This window comes from Dicentrarchus labrax, unplaced genomic scaffold (assembly GCF_905237075.1).
Source record: "Dicentrarchus labrax unplaced genomic scaffold, dlabrax2021, whole genome shotgun sequence".
NCBI classification, from domain to species: domain Eukaryota; kingdom Metazoa; phylum Chordata; class Actinopteri; family Moronidae; genus Dicentrarchus; species Dicentrarchus labrax.
This window is the reverse complement of record NW_026136706.1, coordinates 29174839-29193937: the sequence shown is the minus strand read 5'-3', so window position 1 is coordinate 29193937 and position 19099 is coordinate 29174839. Positions and strand designations below refer to the sequence as shown.

At 40.0% G+C, this 19099-nt stretch overlaps 1 protein-coding gene across 1 annotated transcript; it reads left to right on the top strand.

Annotated features, from left to right (window-relative positions):
• The first annotated feature begins 3343 nt into the window (after window positions 1-3343).
• Window positions 3344-18217, top strand: epsti1 (epithelial stromal interaction 1). The gene is made up of 10 exons (XM_051403326.1): window positions 3344-3675; window positions 6094-6152; window positions 6242-6325; window positions 6455-6528; window positions 6667-6750; window positions 9363-9436; window positions 10873-10957; window positions 14389-14459; window positions 14836-15047; window positions 17445-18217. Exons 1-10 carry the CDS (start codon window positions 3503-3505, stop codon window positions 17588-17590), a joined length of 1062 nt encoding a protein of 353 aa, XP_051259286.1. The 5' UTR covers window positions 3344-3502; the 3' UTR covers window positions 17591-18217.
• The last annotated feature ends 882 nt before the right edge of the window (window positions 18218-19099 follow it).

The following is a 19099-nucleotide window of genomic DNA, read 5'->3' as shown; positions in this document are numbered from 1 at the left end:
CATGGGTGTTGTTATTTGAGTGGAGCTGGATTCATTTTATCCCCTTCAGTTTTAATAATACAGCTGAAATAAAAATCTGTGGTTATCATAAAGTGTGTGCTCATGGGCTGGAGATAACTCTCAATTAATGGATTATTTGTTTCTATATTGTGTCCGACTGTAGAAAGAATCAGTCACATAAAATGGTTACTGATTTTACAGAAGCAAATGAGTATACAGGCAGTAACAACGACTCTCAGCACTTCCTGTATTTTTTCCTATCTTGTGCTAGCTTACAGCCCCACCCTGCTGTAGAATAAAACTACTGAACACTCTATATAATGTCTGAAAATTGCTCAAGGTGATGTCCAAATGTCTTACAGGGTTCAAGGGTCAGAGTTTAATGCACATCCTCTAATGCAGGTGTCTCAAACACAAATTGTATGGGGGCCACTGCAACGTTCAAGTACTACAAGAAAGCATTATATTTCTGAAAATATTTCTATTACGGAAAAGCAGTTTAATTTGTATATGCATTAGTTTTAGCACAACTGATCATAAAATGTCACTTGATAACTCGCTAATCCGTTCTGCCACTGAGCTTGCTGAAAACTGCTCTGCCTTTCTTTCTCTGGAGACTAACTCACTCACCACATAATCAACAAGCTGAAACCTGCTCTCCTCTTATCAACCCTTTGCATGCATTTGGAGGCTTATATGACCTTTGCCATTCATTTAAATATGAATATATAATAACAAATGTTACTTATTTTGTGATAAAATTGTTGTTTTTTGCCTATATTATATTTTTAACATCATGTTGTGGGCCATATGAAAGAGGTTGGAGGGCCAGAAATAGCCCTCGGGCCAGTTATTTGAGACCTTTGCTCCACCACCATCCAACTAAACTCCTGTTTGCAGGATAAGTTCATAAACTTTGTTGTCTTTTTAATGTAATTTACTCATGAAGACCCGATTTGTACTGAACATGTGCAACTCTCCTCAGAGCAGAGAAGGAAGCGGGAAGGGTTACTTCTTGTTGAGCCTGATTAACAGTCCAAAAATATTCAATTTATAGACAAACAGAAAAGCTACACATCCTCACATTTAAGAGGTTGGAAACAGCTAATTCTTTGCATTTGTGCTTAAACGTATGATTATCAAAATAGTTACTCACTTGACTAATCAATTAATTGACTAATTCAGCTGGAGTGTGGAATTATACATTACATTATGTTTATTGTATGTTACCATATTATCGGATGTTTTAGATGGAAACGACATAAAACAGGACAGGAACCTGCCACTGATCCTACTGTTCAATAGATATTACATATAGATAAATAACACAAGACAATAATATCTTCTATCACGATCCATTTAATGTATGTTTTGATCAAAAGGAAATGAACTTTACACTGAGTATTATGCACTACAGTAGGCTTAAGGTTGAGGTCTTATGTACAGACCTATGTTAGTGCTTCTTGGCCTTTTTGGTGTCAAGGAACCCCAAATTGATGCACACCAGGCTGCTGACCCAGATTTGTTGTATTCTCTGGGATCCCGTCTGATCAAATGTAGTTATTCCATAACTGTCAGTACTGCAGATTGGCAGATGAAGAGTATGAATGACAGTCATTCTTATACAGTCTGTCACTGGGCTAACTTCTAGTCAATTATATAATTATGAAATTACAATATTCCACATTTGTCTGGGGACCCCTGGAACTGGCTCAATGACCCCTAGAGGTCCACAGACCCTGTGGTTGAGAAACAATGGCCTAAGTAGTAATACAGGGATATGACATATACAGGACAATAATCAATCAATCTATCAAACTTTATTTGTATGGTACCTTTCATACAGTTTAGTGCAATTCAAAGTGCTTCACAGATGACTGATAAGACCCAATGGAATATAAATGAAATACATTTAGAAATACAATACAATGATAAAAAATACAATTAAACACAATAATAGCCATAATGATAGTATTTAATAAAAGCTATAATAAAAACTAAATAAAATAAATTAAGAAAGGCAGAAATAACCATAAGAAAGATACATCTATATCTAACCCGAATCAAACCCCCTTTTATTGGCCAGGTACATGCACACATACACGGAAACTGACTCTGATATTACTTTTCAATACACACAAAAAGCATAAATAAACAATAGCTCAACAAAATAAACTACCACGAGGTCCGGGCTGCACACCTCCACTGTGAGGTGTGATCATGTTGTGACTTGGTGTGTTTTTTATGTTTTTCTCATTGATCCCTTAATAATTCATTGGGATTATACTGTAGATATCAAGAGTTAGGGTTGTATCTATTGGTACTTAGGTGTTCCAGCAGCACAAGAACATAATTCGCATAGTTAGAACCAAAAATAAAATGTATGGTGGTTAAGAATAAAAATACAGAATAATACAACAGAAAAACAAATTGAAAAAAAATATAGAAAAAGAGCAGTGCAATAAAGTCGAAGTTAAATGATAATGAAAAGGCAGCGAAGTACTGTATATACTGTATAGCACACAATAAAATTTATAGGCCTATGACATCTTATGAGATGTTGGCTTATGAATATGAGTAATAACTTAAAAGGAAATGTGTGCACTGACCAATGTTATTCCTGCCCTACATTGTTTTCATTGATCAACTATTTGACCTCCTCTTTTCAGGATCCTCAGCTTTATAGTAGACTACAAAGACAATTGAGCCCTGAGTCATATCACCGTTTGTTTTTCATGACTGAGTTGTAAAGTTAGGCAGTGCAGTGTATATTAGTCTACATATGGCAATCATTAATGAGAAGTGTTTTAAAAAAGACAAAGGCCAATGCTTCAATTGTCCAAATCAAAAGCTTTATTTTTTTCTTTGAATTAATACAGTTTATGGATGTCTGTTTGGACAGAATAAATCAAAATGCCCAGGTTGGGGCTCATGTGCAACATTAAAGGAAAACACAGAACAAAAATGACAAACAAAACAAAAGTTTACTATATAAATAAAAACGATACATACTATAGACAAGTAATTGATAGATTTTACGTCATATTGTTTACTAATTAATGCATATGTAAGGAAAGCGATTCAACCGGAAGTGCATTCGCGATTTTATTTTGAAATGTATCCCGTGCATTTCCTGTCCTGACAGTGGAGGTCTGCAGCCAGGTGCCTCTCCAAACTACAGTTATACATATACGTACAAACAATGTAGACAGTAAATACTGTCTAAAAACCATTCCTAGTGGAGGCTGGAGATATCTTTCAGCACTTTACTGAACACAGCTCTAACTTCATGTGCCGCCCTCTGCCTGTTATTCCAGCAGATGGCGCTATGGCATTAAAACCCTCCCACTGCTCTAAATTGGAGCTGACTGTTGTTTACTCACTATATAGTCCATGTGAAAGAAAACTGCACTAAGAATAGAACGACAAGACTGTACGGCCGGTCAGACAGACAGACAGGCAGACAGACAGACAGGCAGACAGCAGGAGCCGGTCAGTGATTATGGACCCTAACCACAACCAGAGAGACACTAGAAACCAGCTGAACAGGACCGGCTCTGACCCCCTCAGAGACAGCCACCCAGGGGTCCCAGCTACCGAGCAGACCGCTGACAATCCCCACCGAGATGCACCTGAAGGCGGGAGAGCTGCTGCGACAGACAGACAGCCACAGTAGTAAGTTCTGTTTCACTAAAATGAACATTACCTCCAGTCTGACACGATATTGTGACACAACTGAAGCACCACAGACATTCACTGTTACTTTTTAATGATACAAGAAATAGTTGTCTTCAGAGCTACATTTATTTACTGCTAATGTTTCGTTTATAAAGGCGGCTAGCGGCGGTGACTCCCTGCGGCTCCCTTTCGCTTTCATTTCCTCTGACTGGAGAGAGAAACGGTGCCTTCACTGTCTCTCGTAACTTCCAGTAACATCTGTGAATGGAACGTGTCCTCTGCTCAGTTTATTTTTAAAGTAAAACTGTAATCCTGTTAAATAATCAAAATGTAAATGTTCCTGTTAACTGTTACAGTTAACTAACAGTTAATCTAACACTAATCTTTTTTTCTGTAACTTTAATGGATTAGTTACCTTTTTTGTATCCTAACTACATAGCTCAGTTACATGTAATCCCTTACTCCCCAAGCCTGAATGTGATGCATGCTTATCCTACCAATTTCAATTTCTTTTGGTTAAATGTTTTAACAACTAAAGCCCTTGTGTTGGCTGTCCTGTGTCATTATCATAGGCTACACCATAAACAATAGGCTACTAGAAATGTACATTACTACAAGTACAGTACTAATGACTAAAATCCTATTATTGTTGATTTACACTACTTATAACACTGATGACAAACCACAGCAGCTAGAGCAACTTACTTTCAAAGATCTGTCTCACTTGATTGCAGCGTCATACTAGGATTATTATTACTGTAAGCAGCATTTTATTGTTGTAGCTGGACAAGGTTCAAAGAGTTCATTTTAACAGCTTTGCATACTGATGAGTACTTTTTCTTTATAGACTGATGATATGTTTAAACTAACTATGGCTGTTATATTAATTAAATATAATAAGAAATATAATGGAGTAAAAGTAAAATGTATGCCAACATAACATTTGTTTAATTAATGTAAAATGTGACAAACAGCATTGTAATGAAGTACTGTAGTGCTACAGACCCCAACAAATTTCACTTTATAGTCTAAAAAGAAGTTCATATCCTGTAGTTCTTACACAGCTGATGGCAAGAAATGCTGAGATGTAGAGAGTAAATATGGAGGATTTAATAACCTTTAACAACAACAAACAACAGTTCTGACTCTTTAAATGTTCATTTATTCTTTTTAGTAAAGTACATCAAAAGACTTCACATACATATTTTAGCTTTCATAGAACATAAAGCCTATCACACGTATTGTATGACAATTCAAAATAATAACTATTATCAACCAATAATTGATCTGCTGTAATTCAATAATCAGAATTATACACTATAATATACATGTCCTATTATTGGCCCCAATAATTATCCTGCATCCCTATACTTATACCTATAGTACTGTGTAAAAATCCAAAGAACAGAAATCAACATATACGTTTGAAAAGCTTGTGTTTATCTCTCAGGTCATGACCCAGACGTAAGCAGAAAAAAGCCTGCTGTCTGATACTAAAAACATGCTACATTGATCCACGCCACCAAATACAAAGGCTGTAGTTGACTTGAACTTTGCCTTAGAACCATATTTAACCCAAATATTATTGTTATTATTATTACGATTATATCAGTAAATATAAAGAATGTAAACCAAGCATTCTGTTACTACTGTAACAGTTCTTGATACTTAGTGCTGTGGGTGTTACAGAATGCACAGCATATTTAATGACTAACATGCACAGCGCTACACTTGGGGCTAGAGGGCGCTATAGCCACATCACAAATCTGTGTTAAGCATTTTAGTATTTTCCTATGTTTAAATAAAGAAATATGTAAAGGTTAAGTTCAGAAATCAGTGTTTGTTCTTGTTCCTACAGTGTGCTGTTTGAATGCTGTCTGTGCAGAGTTTGACACTAGAAGGATGTTTTCACATTCATCTGCTGAAAGTGGAAAGTTTCTCTGAGCTCATTGAAAATCAGATTTTACCAGCAGGATTTGTGACATCACAAATAGTCAGGAAGTCAGTCGTGGTCCAGTATCAACTTGTACAGTGTGATGTAGAAACTTGAATCCACCAGTGCACATCCACTGAGAATGGACTTTACAGTGAAGTAGGAGACATCTTGTGTCCAGCAGGGAAACTTTAGAAATCAACAACATTGTCTTTTGTTCGGAGTTACGACAGCTGGAGCAGTAAAAGCTTCAGAAATATTAAAAAAAGAGAGAGAGTGGGGGGGGTTGCAGTTTCTAATCAAGCGCTGTGGAATATGCCACGCTCAAACAATAACCATGGATTCTCCCTCATTTGTTCTAGTTGATTGATTGATGTTTTATGAAGTCATAAAAATCAAGTATTTTCTTTGCAGCCCCATGTACTGGTTGAGCCCCCCCTTGGCCATGACTAACAAGCTCTTTCTGTCTGTCCTTGTCTCAGCTCAGGTGGATTCACCGTGATCCCACCGAATGAATCTCGGCGAAACAAGATTAAATCGAGTATGCAGCCCATCCTACCTGCTGTTTAGTTTAATCTTCATACATGCTGAAATCTCTTTTCTAAGTAATGAAGGTTTATTTTGCTGTAGTGGCTAAAAAAGAAGAAGAGGATCTTGAGAGATGGAAAGAGGCAAACAGACCCCAGCCTGTGCACCTGAATCCAGAGAGACTGGGTGAGCCAGCACACACATCTCTCCTCTCACATTTGCCTCAAATGCAAATCATCTTCAACTATTTGTATAACTTCTTATAACTAATTCTTACTTTGTTTTCCCTTGCAAATTTCTGTTTAATGTATCAAGGTGGGAATGTAACACTGGCTGAAGCCCGGCAGAGGCAGCTTACAGACTTACGTTGCTCCAAACTGGAGAAGAAGGTATGTGCTCTATGAATAAGTGTACAGTGTGCTAAGACATACCACGTTTGAGATGATGCGTTACCTTCTGCTTTTCTAACCCCTTCTGTGATTTCTGAACCACAAAGAAATATTTCAAGTCTAATCTGTTGTTTGAAGCTGAGAAAGGAGGATCTGGACAAGAGGAGGAGACAAGAAGAGGAGGAGGAGTTGCAGAGGAAGAAAGCCCAGCAGAGGCAACTGGTGAGACCAAGATTAAAACAACAGGAATAATGTATAATATAAAAGTTTTTTTAAGAGCTGAGTCTGATTATTAGTGTCACAGTGATGAGTGGCAAGCAAAAATATTGAAGCAAGTCAGGTCCAGCTCATCTACACTTCAGTGAGCCCCGTACTGCATTAGGTACACATGTACAATCTAAAGCAATCCAATACAACAGCTCTACCATTTCATCTACATTGACAGTTTAAGTTCAGAAAGTTCAGTTATCGGTGTTATTGACCCTACTGAAGTCCCGCCCCTTTTGCTCTGTGCTCCAATAATAGTTGAGCAAGAGTCACTCAGAACCTCATTCAACTTTCTCCTTTCCTGCACTTTGTTAGGCTATGTGCTTAGTGATATATGTAGAATCAGGTTTTATCTCTGAAAAAGTTAGCAAAACTTTAGCTATTTAACTAGTGATTGATGTAAATTGGCTAGCGTTTTGCTAGCATTAGCTTTTAGCCAAAACTACCTAACTATATTCTGTTTATGCTGCGTGCGACCATGATCACATGCAGCATAAACAGAATATAGAGTAATAACAAGTGCGTGGCTAAAGTACAACAAATGTTACTTAAACAAAGGAAGGACCTTCATCAGAAAGGCTCCTAGTTTTACAAATAACTTCAGGCTCATCTGATTGTAGCTACATTTTTGTAAACATAGATGGATGGTTTAAATAATACTTTAGCAAATATCTTTCTCTATAATTCATTATAATTATATTCTCACATTCAAACAAAATATGATTGTGATTACAAAGGTTGCAGACCCTCTGGGTTCTATCCAGCCCTTCTCCCAGTGACTTTAGGAATTCTGGTGTTGTTCACTCTAAAATTGGTACTTTTGTTTTTTGTACAACAAACACCTCTCCAATTTAAGCTCTTGTTTAAGTTCTGCGTAAATATCACATGACGTAATGTTTCTGGGATCACTTTGCATGAACTGATCTTTCAGTCTCTGCAGTTTCAGCAGTTAGTTTTAACCAGTTGATGTTGTTGCACTTTTGTGTGAGCCAAAGATAAGAAGGCAACTATTTTGATAATCAATGAATTGGTTAAAAGGTTAAATTCTAATTCCAGCTTCTCAAATGTGAATATTTTCTGGTTTCTTTTGTCCTATATGACAGTAAACTGAATATCTTTGGGTTGTGGACTAAATTAGACATTTGAGGACATCAGGTTGGGCTTTGGGAAACACTGATTTTTTTTACCGTTTTCTGACATTTTATGGTCCAAACCACTAATTGATCAATAGATAAAATGCTATGGGTATGGATATATGCCTGGGTAGATAGATTTAGGGGATTTTTGTATTTGTATGCACATATACAGTCCCTTTGAAACATTCCACTCTGGGGTGTCACCCTTCCACGATATGGAACTTGTTTGTCTTCCCTCAGGGAGAAACAATATTATTTTTCACCTCTAGATGTCAGTAGAGTCAAGCAACCATGTGAGTTATGGCAGGTCCATGTGTCTCAGAGCAGTCCTCCCTCACACACCCGGCATTAAAGCCATGAGAACAACCTGATAAATGGTCACGTGTTTTCATCCACCAAAGATGGCTCCTCACTATTCTCAGACATGTTCTACTCCACCTCTGGCCCAGCTCTTGGTCTAATAGTGGTTAATGGACTGTTACAGCTATGTGGATAATGCTGAAGACCAAAGCGGTATTCCACAGACCTTTCCCTGTTGCGCCATGACCTCTATTAAACCATAGGAATGTACTGGTAATCCAGCTCACAAACAGATTTATACAAAAGAGCCTCTTCTTAGTCTATAGACGTGATCTAACAAGAGGCTGGCAAAGACATGCCTCTGGATCATGAGTACATCCATACAGACCATAAAACTGAGTATACTACAGCTGATCCCTGCTCCTGGACTCAGCCAACCTCTTAATCTTGTAGTGTAGAAATATCCTGTTTTACAGTAAATACACACTGTAACAACTCACGTGGTCAGGATGCACACATCACTGGTGCCAGAATAAAATCTCAAAATGAAAATGTAACTAAGGGACAAAAAAACAGCTTCCTCTGGCTCCTCCTGGTGCTCCTAATGGCATTTGCAAAAATCCATTGTGTCCGAATGAAAACAACCAATCAGATATAAGAAAGTCAAATACTGACAACCTGGAAATGAGGAATTTTTTTCCCACAGATTATCTGTGTCGTGCTACAACTGTCAGGATATAGTGACTGTCAGCAAATATTACAAAAGGTTGCCTACTGCACCTAAAACAAATATGGCTCTTATCACAGTTTCACTTAGTGCAGCTGCAGTAAAACAAAAAGGATCTTACTCTTTAGCAGAAAGGTCCCCCATCTGTAGGGATTTCCGGAATGTTGTCACACACTTGATGATAACAATCTGAGCCTGTCAAAAAATGCCTGGATAAGACCCGATACCAATCTTTGAGATCAGATGGGGACATACCTAGAATGTTGAATGTGTAACTGGTAACTTAAGTCTATCAAAGGAGATTGAGATACATATCACTCATGTAGTATTGACTTGGATGGTGGCCGCATGCCATGCATCCGGTTGTGTGCTGTAGGTTGACTGTTGACTGTGATGCATTGCAGGCTGAGCGCCAGGAGGAGAGGAGGCGACAGGAGGAGCAGAGAAGGAGGGAGCTGCACAAGCAGGATCACCTCAGGTCAGCCCTGGATCAGGTTCACTTGGGTCTCATCACTGTCACCGTGCGGTATTGTGTTGTTTGCTGTGCTGTGTTGTGTTCTTTCTTGCTTTGCAATGAATCTTAGTCATAGATGTAGCATCAAATGACACAATCTCCAGCCCTTTACAAAGAAAGCGCCCAATGTCTGATCCTCTGCTGACCTATAATTATCAGTGGAGTTTTAGTAACCTGCACTTTCGGTTGGCAGAAAAAGGGAAAACAGGGCGTATCAGTTTTAAATGTCAGGCGGGGCATAAAGACATGCGACACAAGGTTCACCTCTGATTGCCCTCTCTTACCTATTCAAACTTGTTAGCAGTGGTAATGCTGGTTTTCTGCTATTGTAAAAAAGGATAGTTTAGAATGGTAGCATGCTCACATTTGCTGAGTAAAGCTGAGGCTTGTGTAATTAGTTTTATGCCCAAATTTCATTCCAATAATTTGAAACATTTCACTCAACACCGCGCGTTAACCATGTGGCAACCTCTGTGGCTGCAAGTAAAGCCAACTGCAGTTCCTCTAACAGCCACTTGAGGCTGGCTCCAGCAGTGAGTCAATCCCCATAAGGCCCCATATTAAAATTTTAAAAACTTTACAGCGGAAATAAACATGTTTACAGTCTTGTACAAAAAAACGTTTTGGTCTCTAGAGCTAATTTCCCCATTCATGACATCAGTGTAGGAATTTTTATATAACTCACCTGTTTAAATTATATTAAGGCTTAAAGTTCTGCATAATTAAGGTATTTCCGCTTTGAGTGACACATTGACAGGTTTCAGTAACCAAGCTTTATTCAGCCTGCCTCAGCTCCTCCCACGGCTCTGCTGGGAGCTGGTAGGGTCAGGACTGCCAAGAAGCAAAGGGCCAGAGCCGTCCATGCTGAGCTTGCTCAGTCAGGGAACCGTCAAAGTTAGTAGGGTGACTGACTTTTAGCACCTGATGAATGCCTATGTCTCCATACTCCACACCCCTTGTATATATATAATGATGCAGAGTGTCTACTGTCTACACACGGTTTCCATGCCATGTTCTCAGACCACTTTAAATCAATTACCCCAAGATGTTATTGGAATATTATACATGGTCGGCTCTGAGGAAAATTGCTTGTTAAGTAGCATCTCTGGCTCCCTGACAAGAGAAACAAAAAGAGGAGACAGCAGACCAAAGTGTGAACCTAAAGAAACAATGAAGAGATTTAGAAACAGGGCTAAGGAGATGGAGTGAGACAGCAGAGCGGATCAGATGCTTGTGAGCGGGGAGGGCAGTGTCAGAGAGGGACAAACAAACTTGGTCAACTTTGTGGGACTCCAGTACTGTCGGCATCCCAGGCCTGTGGAGTGTCTGCGGAGTAAACAATACTGTTTGCCTTTTTGACATGTGTATCTGCGAGGATGTAATGTGTATATTTATTGCAGGACAACTGAGACTTTCCTGCAGAGGTTTGAGAGGAGAGCCCCGGGTCCGCCGGCATCCGGCAGTGCCACACACACGTCATCTAGGGTAAGCCAGCAACCACATAATGTGCGTGTGTGCTCTTATATGTGCTTTCACATGCTTTGTTTGTAAACGCGGCTCTGTGCATCAGTGTGTGTGCATGTAGACGCTGTATGCAGACACACACTCTTGCTCTATGGGTCTCAGGGTTCAGAGTCTCATATCTGTGGCTGTGGGGTCGGAGACTGAAGCTCTGTGGTAAGTCACACCAATAGATCTGCCTTTGTAATCTGTTTTCTGAGTAAATACTCTTGGGTGCAGAGTTTTCATCATTCAGGGCAGCGTGGGTATTAAGCGCTATCCCCGATAGGCCGGGTGGGGTGCGGAGCCAGATCCCCCTGGTCAGAGCCGGGGCACATAGCAGTACAGCAAGCTCAGAGTTGAGTAAATGGACGTGTAAATACACAGAGGAATAGAGCCGCTGTCTCTCCTCTCTTTTTTTCTGCCTCTTAATGCTGTCTGTCTGTCTGCTCCTCCCTTTTTTCTCCCTGCTTCCTTTTCTCTTCCTCTCGGCCTGTTGGTTTTCCTGTGAGGGAATGAGTGAAAGGCTTTCATGGAGTTCAAGGGACTTCCCAGAGTTCACGCTGAGCAGAGACACAACATGACATGACCGTGAGGAGTCTGCAATAGTCAGAATGGAGTGGAATAACCTGCGCTAGTAAAAGTACCTGGAGGGAACCCAAGCTCTTCACCACCCAATCGCATGCCCCATCAGCCAAAGGGGGCAGCCAGTTGTAAATAACTTTTGTCTTAATCAACAACCTTTTTTGGCTAATTGCTGCTGTAAATCTTAAAATCAATAGTTGCTGTAAATTAAATGTGAAGAGGTCACAGTTATTCTTAGCTCAGAAAACATACATTTATTAGAGAGTGTTGACAGCTTCTGTCAGAGAGTCAGACACAGTGCTAATGGTGTCTGTGCTCCTCCGCCCAGCCCAGTGTCTGTCAGTGATACCAGAGTGTGTGCAGGAAACGGCCCGAGGACACGCTGTATTCTGCTGCGAGAGTATTATGTGGTGACTGACAACACTGTTAAAACTGCACACGCAGCTCCCTCGGTGGACCGAGGAAATGTTTTCTTTCGGGGCTTTTCTCATTGTTGTGCATTTCTTTTCTCTCTCTTTCGCTCTCTTTTTCTCACACGGACCTGATGCAAATCTTTCACCAGGCAAGTCAGTGGTGAGAGAGAGAGAGAGACCTTGGGTCAAACTATGGTGTAGAGAAAAACAGAAAGGAGTCTGTTACAGTAATAAAGAAGTCTCTGTTATGGTGGGACAGGCTAAATGGATGATACAGTTCTTCACCGGATGATACCAGGGTTACAGACAGCAACAAAGACTCACCTCTCCCTGCCTTCTCATCTCACTACACCTCGACTCACTTTGTCTCCTCTCATCTCAGCTCCTCAACTTTTTGTCTCCTTTCTTGTCTTCTCATCTCTCCTTGTTTTCTCTTATCTCATCTTCTGTCTTTTCCTCTCATCCATCTTGTCCTTTCCTTTCCTTTCCCTTTCCCTTCCCCTCCTCTCTCTCCAGACTCTCTGAGGCTGAAGCTCTCTCAGATAGACGTCACAGATTAGGAGATGAAAGCTTGCGGCTACGGAGCAGCAAAAGTCAAACTTCTTGATGTGGTTTTGAGCAGGACCCTGGGATCTGTTGTTCTTTTAGCAATGGCTCCATAAGACAGATTGATCTCTACTTCATATCCTCTATTTCTGGGCGTGTGTATGTGTGTGTCTGAGTGGGAGATTGTAATGCTAAGCTTTGATGGGAGCACAGTGCTCACACAGGTGGGCTGTGTGTTCCTTCTTCCTTTTAGTGCCATCCTAAATAACCGCCTCGCTGACCCCATTAGCTCTCCTAGGACAGAGTGAAAATGAAGGAGAAGTGTGTGCACAGTACATCTAGGTATATTTTTTTTATTATATTATATATATATATTATATTTACATTTTTACATTGTACGGACTATAGACTGACCAACAGCATGTTAATAACTTTGTAGCTGCTTTTGGCCTGCTAATATCAAAATATTTAGTATGGGGCATACAGGAAGTGTCACAAATTAATAATTGTGAAATACAGCCGACAAACACAATGAACTTCTCTGTATATTTCCATATTTTGCATATTTTCCAGCTGCTGGTATGCTGCTATTTTACTCACACCCTTAATGCAGTTAACCTCTTTATACAGTAGCTCCCTGCACAGATGCTCTTTGTTGCTTTATGTTCTTATTGGTTGCATGTATTTGCTTTGCTGTGTCTTGCCATTTGTTGTTGCAATATCTCATTTCAACACCCTGATCATAAGACACTGATATCACATTCAATCTAGCATCTACAAATACCTTAAATCCAGCCGTGCCTTTAAAGGCACCCTGTTTTCATATAAACAAAGTAACAGAAGTTATGTTTGCATCCAGTGTTACCCCACCAAAATGCACTGGGTGTATCCTTCATGTCTAACAGAAATGTTGATGGCACCTCTGTGGCGCCTTGTAGCGGGGTTCTTATCCCTCCAGCTGGTCAGAGGCCAACAGATCAGACTGGTCTTACTGGGCAGCTTCAAGGTGTGACATGTGTAACTGTGTGAGTGTGGGGGAGAGCATTCCAGAAAGAACACAGTACTCGCAATTAAACAGACAGTAGATCACTCCATTCTTTTAGGTCGACTCCACAGTCTGGTAGTCCAGTACTGTTTTGAATTGGTTTAAATCTTATCTTAACAACTTATCTTTGGAGGGGTGTTTTAATGTGTGAAGCACTTTGTGTTACATTTGGCTTGTATGAAAAGTGATTGAAGAATGAGTATGTATTTAACATCTAGTGGTTTAGCATGCTAACATCTGCTAATTAGCATTAAGCACAAAGTACAGCTGAGGTATTTGACAGATTTAAAATTTTGACCTGCTGATGGCGCTAGATGAAACGTTAGTGGATCACCATAGTAACTGAGTCATTCTGAGGGAACCTTAAAGTGGCAATCTTGAAGATTGCGCCTATGGCCCACTGATTAAAATATTACAAACTGGGTGTCTGTGGCAAAAAAAATGCTCCCTAAAAAATTGAACTATGCACACAATTCTGTAAACTCGAAGTATGTATATTGTTGATCTATCAACAAGACTTCAGACTGCTAAACTCAGAGCACAATACAATTCAATCAGCGGCACTTGTGTACAGACTGAACTGCCGAACAACACAGGAACTACAGTCCTTATCTACTATGCTATAGGCTGCATGTTCCACTTAAAACTATAGCTCCAATGGCTTCTGTATCAGGAGTGCAGTGGGTCACTTGTGTATGCACTATCTGCCCTGACAATGACATTTACATTCAATACTGATAAGATTCTGTTCTTTCTCAGTTCCCAAGGGCATATTACCCTGTCAGCTATCTTTTCCTTTATAGTTTGACTAATCTCTTTTTTGTCAGAGCGAGGCTTTGGCGGGTAAACAGAGAGAGGAGTCAAAAAGCGTGAGAGAAGTACAGCTAGAACATAAGAGGTATGTACAACATTTATATTCCATTTACATGAGTAAATGTGTCTGACTATGCAACATAAAAAAATTTTTTTAAAATGCATCAGAGCACAGATGTAGGACTGAATACAAACACAGGCAAACATGGAGTTAAGATTAATCGTTTGTTTTGTTCATCCTTTTGGAATAAAACCAGTAGAGGCTGGCTGGGTCGGTGAATGTTAAGTGTGCTGTGCGCAGTTTACTGACCTCACTATATTTCAATGGGCATACAAGTTTAAAAAGCTGTCAAACACATCTCGCTCTCTGCCATTTAGAGCCTGCCAGTATGCCGAGTTATAAAGTACAGCAATAGTTAGTTTTATGTGAACCATTTTTTTGATTCATTATATTTTGACAGGGTGAACTCTGCCTTTCTGGACAAACTCGTGGGTCGAGGCAGAGAGAGCGAGAGGGAGACAAAAGGGGAAGGAACTCAAGAGGCAGAGTATCCCTGTTTTGCCTCTGAAGACTTTGGACACCAGCCGCCCAAAACCCCAGGACAACAACGGCCCTTCACTCACCTGGACCCAGATCCAGAACAGAGTTGCTCCGGCTGGACGGAGGAGGCGGGTGAGCTGAGAGTGTATGGGTGAATAACCCTGTCTACTGTTTCTCACGCCTTTTTTTAGTCCTGCTCAACGCTGGTTAACCAAACCTAAATCAGACATGTGACAGGAGTTGCCCACCTCATCCTTTCTTAGAGGACTGTGATTGTCTGTTTAGTCTGCGTTAAATCAAAGGCTTTAGGTGCTTCAGAAATGTAGGCAGGAAGTTATGCGTGGTACGTAGTGATACTGTAGCTCCTGGCATTCAAATCCTGCTGATACTTGTAGTTTGTGGGAAGTGTGTGTGTGTGTGTGTGTGTGTGTGTGTGTGTTTAAGAAAAAGTATTTTCCCTTCTTTCTGGGCACAAACCTTTACTTACTATGGATTGAGCAATATATCAAACACATTTAAGACTGTGAGTTTGCAGACAGGACCCACAGAACAAGCGCATAAAAGGCTGACACCTACACACACACAAACATACTCATTAAGCTTCTGTCAGTCAGAGAGGGAAATTCTGCAGGAGCGCTGAACCCAGGCTCGACTGACAGACTCTCGGCCTGCAGCCAGACAGACATGCCAAGAGGAGCAGTCCTGCCCTTATATAATTGGCCTGGATTGACATACTGAGTTTGATACCTGACTGGCTGCCATACACTTATGAATACCTGCCACTCACAATGGAAGAAAGAAAACACAAAACAGAGAACGTCATGTTCATTACCTATTGTACTTAAGCACTTCCTGCTACTGCACGCAGGCATGCTACATGGAATGAAACTCCCTTCTCATTTTTGATTGGAGGGGGAAAATTGATGAGTTGATGGGTTTCTATAGACATTGGTAAAAGATAGAGCATACATGTCATTGCATTGTTGAAATGTTTGAGGAATTGGTGTTTGGAGTGAAAGTGTTCAATCAGCTTTGTCATTTACAGTACAGGGACTATCTTCTCTTCACACTAGAGTAGTAGAAGTAGTAGAAGGGCAGAAATAAAGAAACAAAGATACAGAAATGCTTTAACAAAGAAAACGCATTTAGGCTCAAATTGCTAAACGTTGCTTATTGTACACAAAATGTATAGGCTATATAAATGGTAAGTTAGTAAGGCAAGGGATAACCCACATTCACTAGCTTATTGTTGTGGCTAATGCCTAGAATTTATGTTAACCAAGCTACTTTGTTGAAATAAAATATCTTATAAAAGCTGAGAGGGCATACTAAACTATTTCTACTGTACTAACCATTATACTGCTTGGAGAATTTATAAGTTTATTTAAATGACATTAAAGATACAGGGAGCTTGACATTTTCAATTGGCAGTTAATTGTAAATAGAAGTAGGGAGGCACCATATTTTTCAGGGCAGATAAATTATCAGCCGATAATGGCAAATTTATGTTATTATAAATTATCCCGATAATTCCATTACAGCCGATAAATTATCGGTCCATAATAATAATAGGTTTGCAAGTATGGGATGAGTATAATTCAATGCCTGCACGTGTCTTCTGTTGAAATGTCCATACTAAATGAACAGAGAGACAAAGGGCAAGATAAAATATCTTCCTAAAAGAAAACAAGCGCTACCAGCCTGGGTTAGCTAATATTGGGTTGGCAGAGACTGCCAAGCATACAGTAGTACTACAGCTTCTGTATTTTCCTCTGTCTGGTAGTAAGGCTTTGGGCCTACCTTATAGCTGACTAGCTGCCCATCCAAACAGCAGCCACAGCGGGGCAATTTCACCAGTCCGAGGTTAAAGCTAAAATACCAAAGAATATTTCAAACCTTCAGTCCTGGCACTGCCGCTGTGGGCACAGTTCTGCATATTGGAATCCCACAACATCCTCAATCCATTTTAGGTTGTATGCGCCAGCCCCAGTCTATATTTTACCAGTGTGCTGATCAGGTCTTTCCGTTCTGTCATTACCTGCCCGAAGCAATCTCCTGCCTGGTTGGGTGATGGCTTCTCTAGTCCATCCCTCACTGTTGTCGGGCCTCCATTTCTAATTATCAGGCCCTGGGACTTGACCATCCTGTGGCAGAAAAAACCACTGGGAGTCCAATCCTGGACGGTGTGGGTACTTGTAGGGAAGAACTGCCAGGCACAAGAACTTTCATGCTTTCTGCAAAGAAATTACTGCAGCGTTTGGAACTCCACATTTCTCACTCTTCTTTTAGTGCCATTACCTGAGAAGAATTTATTTTGTCCAACAAAGCAGATTATTCTGGCTCATCCACAAAAAGAAAATAATAAAATATGTGATAAGACCTCCAACTGTTATGCATAAGAATGAGAGAAGATGTACTGAACTGTATATCATGACAAGCAAAGAACCTTCTTTCAACAGGGGCCTTGTGGGACCAATAATGATTCAATTGGGCTTTATGAAGATTATTGCTTTCCTGTGTCCTTTCCAGACCCAGAGCCTGACTATGACTGGGCCTTGATGAAACTGATGAACAGCTTTCCAGACTGCTCCAAGATCTTCCTAGAAGACATCCTTAACCAGTGCAACAGTGATTATGAGCAGGCCTACACACTACTCATCAGCGCACTAAGTTGAATTGTATGTATCTTTACTGGGAGGACTGTCTTTCCTCTTAATATTGTGTTTGACACTTTGGGAATCGTTCCAAATGAAAATGAAGAACCGGTGTTCAGATGATAAAGAATAGCTAGAAGTAAGTTATGTACCTTGGTCGTGGATGAATGTAAATAGCTATGCTGCCTGCACCACACAACTGCATTAAATATATACAGTACCTACAGGGCAGTATGTGCTTCTTTGTAATCTGTTTTTGATTATGCCATTAATCATTGAGTGTTTGGTGTCTTGTATCTGTCTGCATGCACCAGTGAGTCATGTCGGGTTTTTGCCCTGACATGGAGTTGAATTGATGTTCGTTTTCACCAGTTTAGTTGAAGGTCATCGCCATGACTCATAATCTTAAGATCATATTTGGGGTTCCTAATTGAATCAGTATGTGCAGATGGAAGAGAGCTCTATCCAAATACATGATGCTTTTTGTTTGTTTTATAATCAAAGTCGCATGTATCTATAGCAGGATTTTTCAGGACAACAAAAGATGCAAATCAAAATGGGATCCTCTGTAGAGAGGCCTTTTATGACAGTTCATAGTCCCAATAGCTTTAGAGGTCTTCAATAAAACACCTTTTCGTTAACTCTTAACTGTTTATGACTGCTTGTGTGTCGTAGTATGTCAAACCATTCCCTTTTATCAGTGTGTTATATCAAGCTGGGTGGGGTTTCCAGGTGGGCAGGGGGCGCAGAGCTGGCAGCCTCATAACACCGCTGAGCTGGACAGCAGAGATGGTTATCACCTGACCGAGGAAACAAAGAACAAAGGGTGGTGCTCTCCACATGGGGGACTAAAAATCCCCCTCTGCTGTGGTATGAAGTCATGCACTGTGTGAGTGTTTCACTGCTGATGTCATCAAACAAATGTCCCTCTGGAGATTAACAAGAAACTCAATGGCAGTTCTGCACTCATGAAGATAATACTAATGAATATAACTAACCACAGTATAAAGCTCTTGGTCATGCAGTGTTTCTGCAGGTTAAATTTAAGACCGTTTTAAGTCCATAGTGGCAAAAAGGTATTCAGGATATGAAGGAAAATCAGTATTTGTTCTATGTCGGTTTGTAGTTACAGCACAATCAATACATTATCCAAACCACATGTAAAAACACGTGTATGCAACTTTATTTTCCTCCTCTCTGGCTAATATTAGAGCTTATGTCCTTAATAAAACCATATGCCTCACTGTCTCTACTTTTTACAAATCCTTAATCTGCTACCAAATCAGTCAAGTCATATTTTTGTTGTCAGAAATTCGTTGTAAGGTTCTTATTCAAATTAAACGTACCTACAAATGTTCTAATATCTCAAATATGTACACCATTTTGCCACAACCTTGCCTTTGCCCTAATATTTGTGACATTGGTGCATAAAGGACTTCTAATTAGACAAGTTTGGATCTTTTGGTTAATTAAGCAGTTAAGCATTAAGTACAATCTACTACAGTCTAATTTGTTTTTGTTACATGAAGC